The following is an 18,905-nucleotide window of genomic DNA, read 5'->3' as shown; positions in this document are numbered from 1 at the left end:
TGGGCCTTGTCCTCCTCTCACAGCAGGCCCATGGAATACCTGTCCTTGTTGTCCATCATGGCCATCCAGGTGTGGGATGCAGCTTGAATGGCTGCATCACAGAGGTCAGGCTTAGGACTGCTACGGTGAGAGGGGCTGCATTGTTGTTCAATTGTTGGTAATCAACTGTTAGTCGCCACTGTCCATTAGGCTTCTGCACTGCCCAAATTGGAGGACTGTAGGGAGAATGAGTCCAGCAGATGATCTGCCTCTGCTCCAGGTCTGCAATGGCTTCTGCAATGCCTTGTCTGGCTGCCACTGGTAATGGATACTGGTTAATGCAGGTGATGATAGACTGGGGTACAGCAGGAGCAATTTGCGAAGTGTTAATACAAACAGTCTTTGCCCCTTTTGCCCCCATACCATAGAAACTAAAAGACCACAGGGAACCACAGGCAAAGAGATAAACTGGGGTTTCAGTTGTGTGTTTTTTTCTTTTGTTTTTATTAGGGTCCAGCTGGTCTGAAAGGAGGGGAAGGCCCACAAGGCCCACCTGGTCCAATTGTAAGTAAACATAATAATTTTATGGAAATATAAATAATGTCATAGAGAAACCTTTTTTTCTTCTTTACATGCTATGCTGTTTTCACCAACAGTCTGTAAAACAGCAGATAGGTGTATGTCATTCAAAGTGATAAATACTTGTTTTTCCCTAATTATCCATACTAAAAACATTTAAAGAAGGTGAATGTTGTGAATAGCTGAAGCCTTCTGCTCTCAGTAAGTATAAGAGGGTACTTAGTGCTCAGTACTTGCCACTTACATAGGAAGTATGCAAGGAAGTTCTGCAAGGATGCACTGGTATTCAGAACACAGTACAGTTATCCCAAATGTGAATTGTGTAGATTTTGACAGTCATTTCATCAACTGACTTCTTTCATTCAGTGTATCTGAAGTAAAAATAAAAATTATAAAACTGGACAAGTATTCCTGTTAGACAAAAAAGTCATGGAGAAGCTGAAATTCTGTGCCTTTCAACAGTGAAGCTCTCTTATCTTTCTGCAATTCATATTGAGATTACAGTAGACTAAATGAGGGGAGAAGACCCTGACACAATCTCATATATCAGTTCTTGCTTTTGGATTATTTCTACATTACTGGAAAAGATCTGCTGTAGCATGCTTCAGGGTTTGCTTCTTGCTTTATTAATACTTGGTTCTTGAATTCTTCAGATGAATTCTTGAAGTCTTAATTACTTTAGGCTTCCCTTCTTTAAATCAAGAACTTACATTTGTGATTTACAAGTCTTCTTAGCCATGCAGTACATACACATTCCCAAAAGGCATCAAAACAAGGTAGCTTGGAATGGAATAGAAGCTAGTAGAGAGTCAAAAGTGATACCATCCCACCTCATCTGAAGAACCTGAACTGTTAGAAGAGGAATCAAAATCAAGAAAGCATAGACCAAAACAGTCTCTTCAGTCTAAAGGTCATGTCTTGATTTTTTTGTTAAAGGAGGCCCTAAGGCTGGACAAATCTCTCAAGCAGATAGTTAGTTCAGGTGCAGTGAACCAAAACTCTTCTAAGCATGCACAAACCAGACAGCACAAGCATGCCTGACATTTAACATAGCCCACTTTTCCCAGACAGGATACCCACACAGTCGCCATGCCACTACTATCCTAGTTTCTTGTAAATACCATCCCATAAGGTTGTGAGGCAAAAGCAGACATCTTGGTCAGTGCTGGCAGTCCATGTTCTGGAGTACACATGTCTGAGTTTCAGTTCAGATGAACTGAACTGTGCTTTTCTAATTTGCACTGGATGTGCATACATTAGTGGGTTAGTTCAAACTGTCAGTGAATGTCTCCATCTTCCCCATTTACTCTCCTTTGGTTCAAATCACGGAGGTCTCTTGAAGCTTATGAAAGGTATTAAAGTATTCCCTTTGTTGGAAATTCCAGGAGCACTTCTAATGCCTGCCAAGAAATGGAATTTCAGTGTGAGACCAGAAATAGCAGGTAGCAGTGTTCAGAAATACACAGCATGTGAGTGTTAGGAGCGTAGGACCAACTGCTCCTTCACTCTGTAAATCCATTCCTGTTGGGGCCATGCTTCCTGCTAAGGTAAGCATAGTCACAGGAAGAATTCCCTAGGAAGCTCAGAAGTTTTTGTGCATTGTTTCCCAGTGTTTGAGAAATAGAGACAGTGGTAGCAGGAATTGTGAGCAGACTGAAAAGAGAATCTGAATAATAAACTACTATTTTTTTTTAATTCAATATACCTTGAATTCACTGTATTGCAAGCAGGCCACTTGAGGAACAAACAGCGCCAAGCTGCCCTGAGAGTATTCCAGAAGTCCTCACTAACATTCTTTTTCCATTTGATCTTTCATTACAAACTTGTTATTTGGAAAGTGTTCTTCAGTGAAAAACAGACGCATAGATGCTCTTAATACTGGGTGCCTGTGCATCTGCAAGGACCATAATTAAACCACCACAGCGTCCTTGTTTTTTCACAGTAGCTCACAGGAGACCATAAGCATCAAATAAACCTGAAATATTTTCCCATTTATTTTTAGGCAACAGAGAGTAGACACAGAAGTGTATTTATAATGGAGTCTTCACTTTCTGTTTATAATAGGAAGGTATTTCATGCTACTGGATGCTTTTCCTTCAGTTCCTTGCCAGTTTATTCTTACTAGTATATATAGTCAATTATAAGCTTTGCTTGGCTAGTGCTCAGGTCTGTGAGCATAGATAAATGACTGCTCCAAATGCTGTGCATGACAATTACTGTGCTGAAAGGATCTGAACAAAATAGAGAGGGCCATGAATACACTCCAGAGCAACCAATTTTTATTGTGAGGTTTTTGTTTGGCTGTTTAGGATTTTTTTAACAGTTCTCTTTTATCTGCTGTGTTTGTGTCTCCTGTTTGTTTTCTTCCCTTCTCATACTACTGTGTGGAGTGGTGAATGCGGATGAGAGGAAGTTCTTTGGAATGTCAGGCAGTCATTTTTCATTACCTCATTTGGGAATAGGATGCCCAAACAGGACTCAGAATAAGCCAGCTGCAGGCTACCCAATTACCAGTACTGAGCTATCTAGAGCTGTCTTTCCTCTGATAACATTTTTCAGTCATGAAAATTGTCACTTGTTGAGCATTTTGTTACCCATCAGTAAAATGTATTGTTACAAGGTGATGGATAGGACAGCTAGAATTGCATAACTTTTCACAGAAAATGAGACAAACCCAAGGGTACTAATGAGCATCCAGCCTGCAGAAGGGAAATACAAGACAAAGCATGCTCTTGCTATTCTGTAGAAAAGTTCTTAAACAGCTCCACAGATTAACAAAAAGATTCCAGGCTGTGAGTACCTCTGCAAGACCACAGGTTAACAAGGAATTCAAGGGAATAAGGAACAACAAAACATAGAACAGGATTAAAAATCTGCCTAAAATGCTTTTCTGAGTTATAACTACAGTTTAATATGTACTGCTTTGATCAGAGGCCCTTCTCACAGGGAAATGAGAAGATCCTTGAAAACAGAAGGTGTACTTCATGTTCATAACTCATGCAAAGTTTAATTATAGTAAATTAAAATGATGCAAAAATGATGTCTATTGACTGACATAGGAAAGATCTGAGTTATCTGGGACTTTTTGCCTCTCAATTCTTGCATCCTACTGATGAGATGACCTAAAATGGTTTATCTTATGAGAGCTGACAAGATCAAAGACCTTGGTAGTATGGCTGGAGGGTAGTGAATTTCGCTTGTTGACTTCACTGAACTCCGAGGAACTAAAATAACAGAAATAGGACTGAAATGTAGGCATCCACTCAGACTACAGAAAGCCTCCCAACACCTGGCAGGATGATTCCCACAGAAACTACTTTTTTTTTGTCCAACACTCACGCAAAATAAGATCTTGCTGAGGCAATATGCAAAATATCCAGAGCAACCCTTCAGCATCCCTGCCCCAGTTATCTCAAGGGAAAACCACCTTATTATGGAATTAATACCAGTTATGCTGATGGAGTCAGGCAAAGCATGTCATGAAAAAAAATAAAAAACTTTGGGCCTCCATAGGTGAAAGCATCTTACAATTCCCATTTCCCAAAAGCCAGAAAATTTGGTATTGTGTAAACAGAGGTGGGGAAAACTCTGGTTAGAGCCTCTGGTTCCACCTATTCCTTATCCATTCTATGGATACCCACTTCCACTATACCAGCTGGAAAAGTGAAATTATCAATCATCTTAAATTGTTACAAAATATCTTATAAACACCAAGCTCAAAAGCTGGGGAAATACTCCTGTGCAGCAAACAAACCTTTAAGAATGCTCTACTGATGCAAAAACTGTGAATTGTTTAAATGACAGAAAACAAAGATGCTGCAGAAGTGTGAAAATATACAAATGTAGGGGGAGAGTACAACTCTCTTTGCTTCTCAGTTTCCAGTGAGTCTACAAATGTCAGTTAACAGGGTTTCTATAGATTTAATAGTTTGTACCATTGGACTTGAAAGCCCAATATTAGCTTATATGTAGAACATAATGCAACAGAATCTTCCATCATCTTTTTTCCCTGTGCTGCCCCTGTCTTTACAACACAGGGAGTATCACAGAGTCCTAGAATAATGGAATGGGTGGTCCAGGCTGGAAGGGACCTCCAAAGGTCATCCAGTCTGACCTCCCTGCAGTTAACGGTGACATCCCCAACTAGATCAGGCTGCCCAGGGCTTCATCAAGTCTTACCTTGAATATCTCCAAGGAAGGGGCCTCAACCACCTGCCTAGGCAACCTGTTCCAGTGTTCCACCACCCTCATAGTGAAGAATTTCTTCCTGATATCCAATCTAAATCTGCCCTTCTGTAGTTTAAATCCATTGTCCCTCATCCTGTCACTGCAGGCTCTTATAAATAGTCTCTCCTCATCCTTCCTGTAGGCGCCCTTCAGGTACTGGAAAGCTGCTATCAGGTCTCCCTGGAGCCTCCTCTTCTCCAAGCTGAACAACCCCAGTTCCCTCAGCCTGCCCTCATAGCAGAGGTGGTTCAACCCCCTGATCATTTTCATGGCCTTCCTTTGGACTATTTCCATCAGGTCCATGTCCTTCTTGAGGATTCAAAATGTACAGCACCTCAAATCGTCAGGAAGTATGGGGGCTGGCAAAGCTGGATTTCCTGTCTGAGCTGTCAGCCAGTGGTGGTGCAATAAAGCACAAAGAAGCTCTACCATTCTTAAAGCTCTGCCTGTACCCAGGAGAGAATTGTGCTTCTGTCTCCCTGCGCATGCTAACTCTAAGAAGAAGCAGGCTAGGACCTCTGTATCAACACACAAAAAGTTTGCCCCTGTGCTGTCATGAACAGATTTCAAAACTACAGAAGCATACTTAGTCAGAACCACGAAGATACTAGGAATTAGAATGCAAATATCCTTTTGCTCCCTGTCATTTTTTTTCTGTGGCGTGCCTCCAAATAGGTGTCCATTTCTTTGCTTGTAAGTTACAGAGAACTTTGTAGATGACTGTTTGAAAATTAATCCAACTTACAGAAAGGTTTGAAAACCAGTACTCCCTGTTGTGGCTTTTGACTAAATGATAAATATATATGGATAGACCAAAATGTCATATTTTGATTCTGAAATTCCAATTGTTTGGAGTAGAAGTTCTAATCTACTGTTCTCTGTTTCTTCGCATCAGTTTAGAAAGGTTTTTTTTAAGTACCAGAACACCTTGTTCCCTTTCACCACAACTTAAAAGCATATGCTTAGAAATTGCAATAAATATGACAGAAAAAAAAAAATTTCAGCCTAGGTACCTTTTAGTTTTCAGAGCAGTGCAGATTTTTATGTGCCTAGTCATTCCCTCCATTATGTCTAGTTAGCTCCATCCAGCAGAAACTCTAAAAACACAGCTCGGATTGTGAAAGTTGTGGTGCTTGGCTCTGTGGCAGACTGGCATACTTAAAAGAAGAGTTGGCTGTTTGTTGAGCCGCTGCTTATGGAACTTCAAAAGAAAAAAATGACAGGGGAGGTGTAAACAAAATTCTTGCCTGTGGGTGCTTTGGTAATTTCAGACAGAAAAGGACCCAACTTCCTTAAGACAATTAAAGGAATACAACAGTGACAATTACATGATTCATTTAAAAGTGAGGCTTATTGACAGGAGAGTAAAAATCATTCCTCTTTGCTATTACTCTCTTCTAAAATACATTGTAGAATACCCAGTTCCAGTGTTTACCCCACATCCAGCACTTGTTTTTCACCCTTTTATCTGCAATATTAGATTGTTAATTTTTTCTGTGCTCATCTGAAGACACCTGTACATCCAAAACTCCTCTGGGTGTGACACATCCAGTTATTCATTATACTTCAATAGATGTTTCCACAGGTGAGTGGAAACGTAGAGACAAATGAATCATCTCAGCAATGCACGGCACAAACTTGACTGAAAATCAGGGCTGAGGTGTGGGTTGTTTCTGTATTTTAACATGGTGAATATTCTTTCATCACAATAATACATTAATGGGTTTTGGAAACACAGGGGGGAAAAAAGTCCTAAGACAGGCTGCAGCATACTCCTATTATGATACAAAAACAATACAACAAAGTCTATGCATTTAAAAAAAAAATTAAACTAGTATGGAGTAAGAACTCTTTGAGTTCAAACTTCAGAGTACAAACTTCAGGTTAGTTCTTTCAACCTTTGTTTGTTTGTTACTTGCATACTTGGTGAATGTGATTCCTTCTGCCTGCTGGAATCTCACTAATAGGTATCTTCTTAGTTGACCTGAGTGATGAAGGGTTTCAACAGTTATCAGAGCTAAATCAGAATTATCTTACACTTTCTAAATTTCTTTCCAGGGTTCACCAGGGGAACGAGGAGCAGCAGGCACTGCTGGCCCAATTGGTCTACCAGGTCGTCCTGGACCTCAGGGTCCTCCAGGCCCTGCAGGAGAGAAGGGTGCTCCTGTAAGTAATCACAGGGTCACATAAAACCATCACGGCACAAAATCCTCATTCCAAAATGTTAGTGTTTCCCACCCTAGCATTTACCTTTTAAACACATGCTCAGGATACCTGACCTTTTATATATACCATTAAGTAAATTTATTATCATAGCCTCTAACACACAAGAAGGGTTGAACACATTCTTGTCACAGCAAGGAATGAATGCAATAGAGAAGTCTGTCAGATGAGTCTTTCATTTAGACTTTGCATTCAGCCCCTCTGCATTCAAGTGCAAATATACTTGGCATCAGATTCCACTATTACTTGGTATAATTTTGTGATACCTTCTCTTCCCTTTGTAGTTTCCATTCTGTTGTTTGGGGGGTTTTTATTTATTTTGCATTGGTAATGTGACTCTACTGAAACCTCCATTAGGCACCTGTAACAACGTGGATACCTTCTTTTTCTTCAAAACCAGGGTGAAAAGGGCCCTCAAGGTCCAGCTGGACGTGATGGGGTACAAGGTCCTGTAGGACTTCCTGGTCCTGCTGGTCCTAGTGGCTCTCCTGGAGAAGATGGTGACAAGGTGAATCATTAGAATGGATATTAGTGCATCTGTGAGAAGATCTGTCGCTACGGTTCTGTGGTTGTAGCGTTCTTCACAATAAGTATGGTGATGCAGCAATTCTTGTCCCTGCCTCCCCAGACTCCCTCCACTCACTGCAAAAAAAAAAACCTAAAAAAACCCTTCTATAATCAGATGTCTGAGGGGCATTGGGATTTGTGTTCAAGAACTAGCAGACTAACATTTATTCTAGCAAAGAAACAAGCATGTACATCAGCAAAGAAAATCAAGTGAGATGATGTTAAACTTGATTTTTGCCTGGTTTAGAAACTTGTTTTTCAGAATAAGTAAGATCAGACATTCCCAGTAATGTATAGTGATTTAGTGAGAGTTCAAGGGTGTCAAAATAATATGCTTGCAGCAGAGATCCTCAGCTGACTTTTGACAGAATTTAGGACACAGCACCTTTCGGGCTCACCTTTCATGTTTGCTTGACCTGTTGCTGTTCTGTTAGTTTGCATAGGGCAAAGGTAAGGACTCTGAGGTTTGGTTTTGCGATGCATGAATATTATTGATCCCACAAAGAGTATTTTCTGTGAGTTCATTTAATTATCTTCTATTAGTGTATAAAGATAATGTTGTTTTTTTCCTGACACGGTTTCCTGTTGACTTTAATAATTTTGAAGTTTTGAGATCTTGCACACTGCAGTGAGACACAGTTGCTCTGTCACATACAGTTAAGACAGGTTTATGCTTTAAGTTCATATTGGAGACAACATGGGGAACACAACTTCCTTTATTTAGCACTCAGTTCAAAGCCAGGTCTGCTGCTCTTTGCAAGTATAGCAGTTTCTGGATTAATATGACATACTATTGATCAATACAGAATTGCCCTCTGTGGGCCTTCACACATAAAACACAGATTAATCCTATCAAAGGGAACCCTTAAAGATACTGTGACACTGAATTCAGCTAAGTTTGAAGGAGACCCTTTTAGAAAAAAAGTTTAACTTTTAACTTTCAATTACAGGGTGAAATTGGTGAACCGGGTCAGAAAGGGAGTAAAGGTGACAAGGGAGAAAACGTGAGTAGCAAAGTCTTTTGTTGGTTCTGTTCCTGTAAATAAAGAGTATTCATGCGTGAAGTACAGAGGTAGCCCTGCTACACGGATCAACAGGAACAAAGACACACTTCAAAAACACTTCAACATAATGTGGAGCTGTAGTGCAACATTAGAGGGTTCTACTGCAAGAGCCACGTATATATTATTTCTCATATTCCTTCAGCTTACAGAATCAGTTAAAAACAGATGGCAAACTACATTGCTAAGCACCTTTCCTATATCATCTAATTTAATTCATTCTACTTTTGAACTGGGAGAGACCCAGTTAACTTCACTTTCTGGACTGTGTAAACATGTCTAGCTTTAGCTTTGGAACCATAATGAGGAAGAATATGACGATTCAGTAGAGAAATCTATTAATGTAATTCTTAAAATTGTAAATAATACTTAATTCTTGGAGAGCACACTTAAATAATTGTAACATGTGCAAGACAAAGTTTGGGGTTTTTTTGAAGATAAATGTGTACTTTTCAGTTATTTCTGTGAGAGAGACTTCTGCAGTTTTCACTGCAGAAAACATACTTTTGACTTCTATCATAAACCACAGTTTTGCAAGAAACATATGTGTGACCAAACTGTAAACAAATACTGCTTCAGACTAAAATTTCCCCTGCTTAATCTGAGATGAATAGTAAAATTATTGAGCAAATGAAAACTTTTACAAGTCAATTTTGACACTGTGGACTTGTTCCCAGTTAACTAAAATTCCATCTTGATCTATTTGCTGTTGTAGCTGTAAACCAGTTGTGGGATACGCAGAGATAGATGCATCTCCTCTTTGTCCACCTTTTTCTGTGCACACAGAAAAATTGTGTTTAAAGAAGGCAAGAGGAAATATATGAAGTAGCACATGGTCCAGTTCCACTTCAGGCTTTGTATGTGATCGCGTGCTTATCCTTTTTTCAGTCATTTTAGCAGAGCTACATAGGCTGAGCATTTAACTGTGGACACAACTCTCAGAGTGTGCACTAATGTATTTGGGCATGATCCAGCAGACCTGCTGTCTAAAGACAGTGTCTGCATCATAATCATTTGAGAGCATAGCCTGTGCCCTCAGTTTCAAGGTTTAAGGCATTTGGGAATATTTTACATTTTCCTGAAAATGCAGGACTCTGTGTGAACATTACCCCATTTGAAGTCAAGTATATGGAATCCTATTTGCCCTCAATTCCAGTCATTCATCCATGACAATTCCAGAACATGTCAATTTCCTACCTGCTTTCCTTTCAACATGCTAACAGGTGTTTATTGGGGCAGGGAGGAAAGGCTTTGTTGGACATTTCTGAAAGATCCTGAAGAGGAAGTAAGTACCTAGATCTGAAATCACAGGGCATAAAGAGGAAAGATTCACAGTATCTAGATGCTCACAAAAGCCTTGGTGCACATTTAATCCAGCAAAGAAGAATTGATCCCTCTTTCCTCTTTAAGAGCTGGAAAAGTCTCCAATTCTGTGTTGAAACCAACAGGGTTTTATGTTGGGGGGATTTAACTGTACTAAGCCTAAGAAAAAATACTGTGTTGCCATAGTCTAGCTAGGGGCAGCACAATTTTGATGTACCTCCTCCCTTGACCTTCAGCTGGCTACCACAGCTGCCTTTATTGACTGGAGATTCTCTCCTGATGATTCTGATCAGTCTCTTACCATTTGCCCTCCAGAGGAATAGGAAAGAGTTTGGCCACATGTCCAAATAACCTCTCATTAATCAGTTGCCAAGTCCCTTCCAACAACACCTCACATCAAAATGAGTATTTCAATGAGACTGAAAATACGGAGATCTCGTTCAAGCCCGACAAAATGAAGGAGGAGGTGAAAGCATCCTGCAGAGGGTAGAAGCAATCCATTCCAATACTATTCTTGCATGCTATTTCCCTTTCTCATTGTAACTCTCCCAGTCAACAGAAGCACTCCTAGGAGTCCCCTCATTTAGATATGTCACCATAGAGCTTAAAAGCTTTACTTCACATACTGCCATCAGGTATGTGACAAAACAACAATTCCAAAAGAGAAGAAATACATAGGTGGATGCTTCAAATTCCCTAGGAAATAAGATAGTCTAAAATATTAGACAAGGACCCCAAGGAAAGAAATAAGAGTATGAGACTTAAGAAGTTCACTATTTCTCATCTCCCTGTAAAGGTAAGAACAATCTAAATTTAGCTGGGTGTTTAAATCCAAGCATTATTCTGCACTAAATTAGAATTCCCAGCCTAGAAACTGCAGACACTTTCCTTGCCATCTAAAATGGCAGACTAGAATGCAGCCATTTCCAGCTGTAAGGTTTTATGCTTAGCTTCACACTCAGCAGCCTAGCCGCTCTAGCTGGTGCAAAAACCAGACTCATCACATAGTGTTAACCCCATCAAAAACTGGTATCATGCATTCCCATTCTCCTTTAGATATCTTCATTCCATCACATCTGAATTTCATGCAATATAATATAGGGAATTATTAGTCTGTAAGGAGACTGAAAAAATTCAGAAGTTCCATTCAGAGCCCTGGGTTTGGTTTTTTTTTGGCCATTTTGTTGAAAAGAGACTTAATGTAAGAACAAATGTGATTCCCATGCTCAACAAGAACTTAGGCTTTTTCGTGTCTCTTCCGTGCTGTTGCAAAAACTATTTTCAATTTCATATAAAAATAATGCAAATTAAATTTGATTGGTAGATGGTGCTTTAAAGGTTGAGTTTTTCCACACAAATCTCATGGGAATCTGATGCTTTTAATTGTGAACAAAATAGATTTTTCAGTTTGATTCATGTTTGCACAGGTATCTGTTTTAACTATTCTGAAATATTACAAGTGACCTTGCAATAAATGTTGATACTAAGTCTATTATAGGCATGCAGATCTGAGGTTTTGACCAAAAACCAAATACTGATTGTACTGAATGGGAAAGACTTGTGAATAATGCTACATTTTCTTTGGAGAAATGTAGAACTGCTTAACAGACCTTGATCATGCAAATAGAGTTGTCTGTGTATTTGTGTTCACCTCACTCCTGGTGCTGTAATTAGTAAATTTTCCTTTTGGTTGGTTTGTTTCAGGGTCCTCCAGGTCCACCAGGTCTCCAGGGTCCTGTTGGTGCCCCTGGTATAGCCGTAAGTAGATGTTCAGAGCAAACTCTAACCTTGACATAACGCATCTGATACTTGAAGTTCTTTGAACTGCATGCTCCTTGCTCCTTATCTGTTATTGACAGACCTGTGATATTTTTGCTTTTCACTGTTTCCAAACAGGGAGGTGATGGGGAGCCAGGCCCAAGAGGTCAGCAAGGGATGTTTGGGCAAAAAGGTGATGAAGGTCCTCGAGGCTTCCCTGGCCCTCCAGGCCCTATTGGCTTACAGGTAAATTCCTTTATTATTTTGCCCTCTCCCTGTAAGGACCCTGATTTTTGTGTCCAAAACTGAGTATTTTCTTCTGTTAAATAAATAATAGCATCAGTTAAGAACTGAAAGATCCCATATTCAGAAAGTTTGTGTACAAACAGCAGATTTAAAGGTGAAGGAGACTGGTAGGATGCTCTGAAGCTGAACTCCTGGCTAACATAGCCTGTAGAATTTCATTCGTTTATAGAGTCCAACAGTTTCTGTTTTAACAAGAGCACTTCTTTGTACTGTAGGTACACATTTCAAAGAAAAGATTCACCTTGGAGGCATATATAACACATCCTTGCCATTTACTGTCTTTTCACAATAGGTTTGGGCAAGATCGTGTGTTCCTTATCGTTCCAATCACAGACACTCCTTGTGTTCTGAAAGATGAGCAGAATTCTGTGATGATTACACATTGCTGCCATCCCTGGCAGGTTCTCATAGTTGTATGTTTATTCCTCTTTAAAATGTATTTTATGACTGAAAACCCACAACACAAGAATACAATAAACTATAGGCATCTCATTGCTGCAGCCAGAGAATGATGAAGAATCCTACTCTTTCAAAAATATAATTTGTTTTAGTATGACAAAACAAGAACAAGACATTCAGAACTTCTGATTCATTGCCATGTGAATAAGATTAGAGCACAGAGCACTTTGAAATGCTTTCTAATCCATGCATGAAGCTGTGTTGTGGATCATAAATAGTCTCTTCTAAAAACATGGACAAATGCAACGATAGTATTGGACTGTAGAAACCAGTATGGCTTCTTTCTAGCTACGATGTGTGTGTTGACTCATCTCTTTCACTGAGCTGAACCTCAACCCACAACCTACCATTTTTTAATCTCTATTGCGCCTCGCAGTCCACAAAACTTAACAGTGATTTTATAAAACACTGCAAACCTCCATGGAAGATAAACAGTGAGTTGATAACTGCACTAACATATATATCTTGTGCACATGAAGGCACACTGCTTTTGAAAGCATCATTCTTTTCAGAAATAACAACTCAGAAAAAATATCCATAAATGCTAATAGGAATTGCTTAGGTTTTTTATTAAAGAGTGAATAAAATGATTCTTGTTAATTTCCTCAGACCCAGGATATAGTTTTGATTCCTGTTTTATGAAAAAGTCCACCTTCACAGTTTAAGTTTAACAAGCACTAAGCTGCATAAATAAGAAAATCAATTAGGATGAGACTTAATCCACTGAAACATTTCAAACAAGGAGCTTTATTTCTCTGATTAAGATTTTAATTGGAATATATTGGTCCATGGACTAGGATCCCATATTTGCTTAATAGTATTGAAGAAATCAAAAGTTTGTTTCATTTAGTAATGCATTTCTCATTGTAATTGTGAGCTGTTGAGGAGTAACAGCTTCATCTGTGTAATACTCCACAGTAACTGTATCATGCTTACTGCAGTTAAATTCTACTGACATGACCTACATTGGACATTAAGTAAAAAGTATTTTTGTTCATAAAAGTGAGCCTTGGTAATTTTGAACATTGATTGCTGTGATTGTGACGCTCCTCACTATTGAAATTTAATAGTATTTATAAAAATAAGGATGTTTCTAACAAAGGGAGCTGAAAGCAAAGAAAATCTGAAAAACTCCATGAGCCTGTCTGGGTTATCTCATAGTTTAGAGCAATTTTACTGAAATTTTGAAATATTGGATGACAAACACCTTAATTACATCTTGCCAGGAGGAACTAAAAGCGCTGCAAAAAAAGCCATGTTCAATGATGCATGAAATATTCTTTCAGTGCAATCAGTGGGATTTTTCCAGTGTTGAAATAGGAGTTCAAATGGCTTGGGAAAGTCTTTTCCAAAACAAGTTTAATTGCCTTCAAAGTTTTATAAACAATTCTCCTGCAAGCAGTTGAATGAGCTGTTCGGGTTTAGCGTGATCATGAATCATAACGGAGAAGGCATTTTTAAGCTAAATGTCTTTTCATATTCATGGGGTAGAACTAAGGGGCCTGTCAGCAACTGGAAGATCTAGCTTATTTGAGGTGGGAGTCTTCTTTCAGAGTACCAGCTCTGTAAAGACTTGCCATCTAGTCCCAGTCTAGGCATCTGTTCCAATCACTCTTTAGAGCAATTAGCTACAAAATTGTGTTTTAAACTCATCACAGAGTAGGAAAAAGGTTACATTCAAATTTGATTTGTTAAACTTACTGCACAGTTGCAAAAAAAGTAAACATCAAGAAAGTTAGAAAGTAATAGAAGCAAGTAATTGGCAGTGTTACTGAAGAGAGCCTTATCAGATATCAGCTTCCATTTTAACAGAATATAGTCTACTATTTTCTAAACTAAAAGTTACATGGAAACCCCACTGTGTCATCACATGAGCAAAAGCTGGAGGTATCCTGCTGTTTATCTAACAGGCTTTCACAGCAACAACAGTGCACTAGACTTCAGTGTTTTTAAAACCAGTCACCCTAGCATTTCTGGGTCTGATTTATTATTATTTTTTTTAGGACATTTTCTACCTCACTTGGTTTAAGCATCACAGGACTGCCTATATATATATTTGCTGTAACATGAACAAATCCTTTTTGTTTTAATGCAGATAGCTTTACTTTTCTTTGTTCTCCCTCCTGTGCTCCCACAAGTTTCCCATTTCACATGTAGCTCTGATTTATATTGTTTCATATTGATTTGTAATAATTCATCATTACAAGTACCCTACTAAGATTTTTTTTTCTCTCTCATGTGTTTTAGGGTCTGCCTGGCCCACCAGGTGAAAAGGGTGAAAATGGTGATGTGGGCCCAATGGTAACTATCAATGCTAATAGCTAGCTAAAGGGTGGGTGTCAAGAGGATGGGGCCAATTTCTTTTCAGTAGTGCCCAGTGATAAGATAAAGGGCAATGGGTACAAACTAGAACACAGGAAGTTCCACCTAAACACAAGGAAAAACTTCCTTGAGGGTGGTGACAGAGCCCTGGAGCAGGCTGCTGAGAGGTTGTAGAATCTCTTTCTCTGGAAACTTTAAAACCCCTTCAAAATCCTGTGCAACCCGCTCTGTGTGAACGTGCTTTAGCAGGGAGGTTGGACTAGATGATCCCCAGAGGTCCCTTCCAGCCCTTATCAACCTGTGATTCTGTAAGACTTCTTCCCAATGGTTGTTCTGGAGAACATAAGTATCATCCAAGTATTACTGTCTTTTTTTCTGTAGCTCATAATTTGATAAGCTATTTCTGAGTTTGGTGCCTTGTGTAATATAAACTCACTCTTGGATTTACTTTGCTTCCCTACATCTATCTCCTCATCTCTAATATCAAGAATTATGTAATTTAAGAAAATACTCTGAAGAGCAGACAGCAAAGCAAATGTTATGTGTCTGAGACAGCACAGTGATAAGCAGGTTCAGGAGAGCAAGAAAAAATCTGAAAGATCACTGCACCAGAGAGTTTGGAGCTGCTTTTCTGAAATTCAAGGCATTGCACCTTAGCTTCAGGTAATTCCAGGCCAGAGATGGTAAACACTGTTTGGCTATATTTGCTCTCTTTGTCTGGGTGATCTTGACACTACGTTTTTATACTGCTGACAGAATGCCTTCTGGGCTGACTGAAATGCAAGCTATAAACAGTATGCATTTTCCTCCAACAGCCTTTGCCAAGCCTGGCTGCTTTATGATTGCCCAGCTGTAGGCATCATGGTGTAGGACTGTCACATAGCTGTTACCAAATATGTAAGCTGCTCCAGGGGTTTACACAGTGGAATGGATATGCAGGTAACCTGCAGGAAAATACAGTCTAGGAAACCAATCTTCAGGAGTCCTAAGCATCAGATCATTTCCAGCTCAGGTAGTATATAACATAGCCTGGAAGCTCTGTCACCTTGTGAAGTCATGCAGTGGGCAGCAATCTGGCCCTGCTGTTTCTGTGGCAGTGCAAAAGTCCTCTACAGACAGAGGATATTATTTTTCATCAGCCAGAAAAGCTCCACTGGGCTTATTCTTTATGATTGTAACTCTATCAAATTGTCTCTTTGATACAGGGTCCACCTGGCCCTCCAGGTCCAAGAGGTCCCCAGGGTCCTAATGGAGCTGATGTAAGAATTAACCTCTTCTTTATTCTCTCAATTCAGTAATTAGCACTGTATTTGGGATAGCTGTATTTGGGATAACTGACATCTTTTATCATTGTAGGGTCCTCAAGGTCCCCCAGGCTCAATTGGCTCTGTTGGAGGTGTTGGTGAAAAGGTGAGTGTTGATAATAACCTCCTAAAGAGAAACCTTTGCAACAGGAATATGGCTGTGCATTTTGATTCTTCTTTGCAGCTAGATAGGTATATTTCAGTTCCTAATTATCCATCATTAATCTAGTAATTATTGATGGTGACCTAAGGATACTAATGGCTAACTTACCACAGTTGGTCTTTTTATTCCACATTTTACATCACAAAAAGATTTAACAAGTCAGAACAGCGAGTTTTGGAGCATAAAAGGTAGTTTTCAGGTGAAGGATTAAATAAGGGTTATGGATATTTCCTTAACTACAGAAACATTACTGGCTTCAAGTGTTTTTCATAGTGCTGCTTAGAGTATCATATAGCCTTCTATCAGGAGTGTTAAAAAGAGAAGCTATTATCAGTGGCAAACATATTACAGGCTTTTTAGCAAAGACAGGCAAGGGAGATGATGAGGGATTTGCCTCCCTCTGTGTCAATGACAGCTGGAGTGCGTGGAGCTCTTCCTGGTGATGGATATCGAGCCATTGAGAGCTTATGGGTCAGAACTAAAGAAAGGGCAGGGACGGCGAGCATCTACAGGCAACCTGACCAGGAAGACCAAGTGGATGAGACCCTCAATAGACAGATAGGAGCAGCCTCACATTCACAAGCCCTGGTCTTCTTGAGGGACTTCAACCACCCTACAACACAGCAGGGCATAAGCAATCCAGGATGTTTCTGAAAGGCGCCGATAACTCCCTTCTCCAAGTAACAGAGGAGCCAATGGGAAGAGATAGATGTTGTTCTCATCAACAAAAAGGGGCTGGTGGGGACTGTGAAGCTTAGGGGCAGCTTTGGCTGTAGTGACCATGAAATGGTGGAGTTCAAGATCCTTAGGGCAGCGAGGAGAGCACACAGCCAGCTCACTACCCTGGAACTCAGGAAAGCAGACTTCGGCCTCTTCAGAGACCTGCTGGTAGAGTACCACAAGATACAGTCCTGCTTGGAAGATGGGCCCTGCCCCCAGTGGGAAACAGTTCCTGCTTTTCAACAAAAGATGTGTTTTCTCATTTTCTTTTCTTCCCACAGATTTTTTTCCACAATGTTTCTCTTACTATGGCAGCATGCTCTAGCCTCTGCATCCCTATCAGGAAAGACATATCACAGCACGGATAATGCACTGCACTGCTGATTGTAGAGTGTAGGAAAACATACTGGCATCCTCCCTCTCACTGTTGGGGAGTGAAGTAGATATGCTTACTTCAGTATTTGCAATGGCTAGACTAGCAGATATTTTGTCATTAATACTAGGGTTCCAAAGCCCCCTTCCAGAAAGTTAGTTATAAAAAATTGTTGTCACGCTTAGTGTCATGTATTTTTCACTGGCTTCTTGTTTCCTCTGCTGTACACACAAAGGCCTAAATGTTCAAAGACATCTGCAGTACAAATGTGCATGTAGCTTTGCATTATTAATGCTTGTAGCCTCCATGGAGCTGTCTAGAAGTCTTGAGACTTACACTCAACTAAAACCACTTAAAACCAGCTTCCATCCTGGGATTATTGTCTTTGTTGTGCTTATAATTAAGAAAAAGCAGATAAGCAAAGCATCCCAACACGTGCTTATCTTTAATTTGGTATCACAGGTCTGACATGCAGATCTTCCAAATACCCAGTGAGCTGCTCATGACTTCTCAAAAGTAGGACTGAAATGTTTTGCATTACATAAGAAGTCACCACACAGACAGGAAACAGAACATGTAACATTAACCTCACACTTCTCTTGCACAAAGCCTCATAAAATCTATGTTAATTTGTGATACTGCACTGAATACTGCACCATTTTTCCACCCCCTTCTCTTTTCCACAGCAGAGCTAATGAGTAGTCAAGCAAGATCAATGCCTGCACTAAGTCTCCCAGTTTAGATCTGTTTTACTGTATGAAAAACTATGATAGTAGTATAAACCCAGATGAGTGTAGTGATTTTCTGCTTCCTATTACATCATTCTACAATTATTTTTTTAAATAAGGAGGCCAGTGCAGTACAAGAAGTGAAATCAGTACCTTACATGTTTAGTCAATCATTGATTAAAACTGCAGATGGAAGTGAGAGGACAAAAATCAATGGAGTATTCTAGCCCTAAGTTTATGAACCTGTCTGGTAAGTTTGCACAGACACCTTGTGTGCCTATCACTTTTCCACACATCTCTGTGCAGACGGTTGCTGAGGTACTTAAATGAAGACGTGTCTATGACAGTTCATGCTACCTGAATATCTGTCCTAACAAATTACTTCTAATAACTTTCCATGGGTCATTGACTGTGATCACATCCTTCTCCAAACTCTCCAAAACATTTGTAAACAAAAGCTCTTCTAGAAAATAAACAGCAGCTCTAGACTGTCTCTCTTGATTCCATCCCAGAGCCATACTGTATAGAACACAGACCCATACGTGCACACTGCTGTGACAAGATGTGTCTGCTGGAGGCAGGATTTTGCTCTGTTTTGTGAGGATGGCAATCCTTTTCACAATCCAGCCAGTTGCAAAGTTCTCTCTCACTCTTAGAAACAGATCACCATGTCCCAGAATTTAATTCAAAGATGTCAGCCTTCCATCCACTATCTCTGTGCTTTGTATGGACAGTTCTTTAGAACTACTCTGAATAAGGAAATCAAAGGTCTTTGAAACTACTCTGCTTTGACCGACAGAATTGTTTGCTTAA

General features: G+C 39.7%; 1 protein-coding gene across 2 annotated transcripts in view; it reads left to right on the top strand.

Annotated features, from left to right (window-relative positions):
• The window catches only part of COL11A1 (collagen type XI alpha 1 chain), a 129,337-nt gene that overhangs the window by 86,743 nt on the left and 23,689 nt on the right, over window positions 1-18,905 (top strand). For both annotated transcript variants that reach the window (XM_054165094.1, XM_054165093.1), the window contains 9 exons: window positions 490-543; window positions 6,844-6,951; window positions 7,409-7,516; window positions 8,526-8,579; window positions 11,664-11,717; window positions 11,856-11,963; window positions 14,730-14,783; window positions 16,010-16,063; window positions 16,161-16,214. In XM_054165094.1, the coding sequence (XP_054021069.1) occupies window positions 490-543; window positions 6,844-6,951; window positions 7,409-7,516; window positions 8,526-8,579; window positions 11,664-11,717; window positions 11,856-11,963; window positions 14,730-14,783; window positions 16,010-16,063; window positions 16,161-16,214 (648 nt within the window). The remainder of the gene's footprint in view (window positions 1-489; window positions 544-6,843; window positions 6,952-7,408; window positions 7,517-8,525; window positions 8,580-11,663; window positions 11,718-11,855; window positions 11,964-14,729; window positions 14,784-16,009; window positions 16,064-16,160; window positions 16,215-18,905) is intronic.

The sequence above is a fragment of the Dryobates pubescens genome, chromosome 11, assembly GCF_014839835.1.
Source record: "Dryobates pubescens isolate bDryPub1 chromosome 11, bDryPub1.pri, whole genome shotgun sequence".
Taxonomy (NCBI): Eukaryota; Metazoa; Chordata; class Aves; order Piciformes; family Picidae; genus Dryobates; species Dryobates pubescens.
Note: the sequence above shows the minus strand (reverse complement) of the source record. Positions and strands in the feature narration are given on the sequence as shown.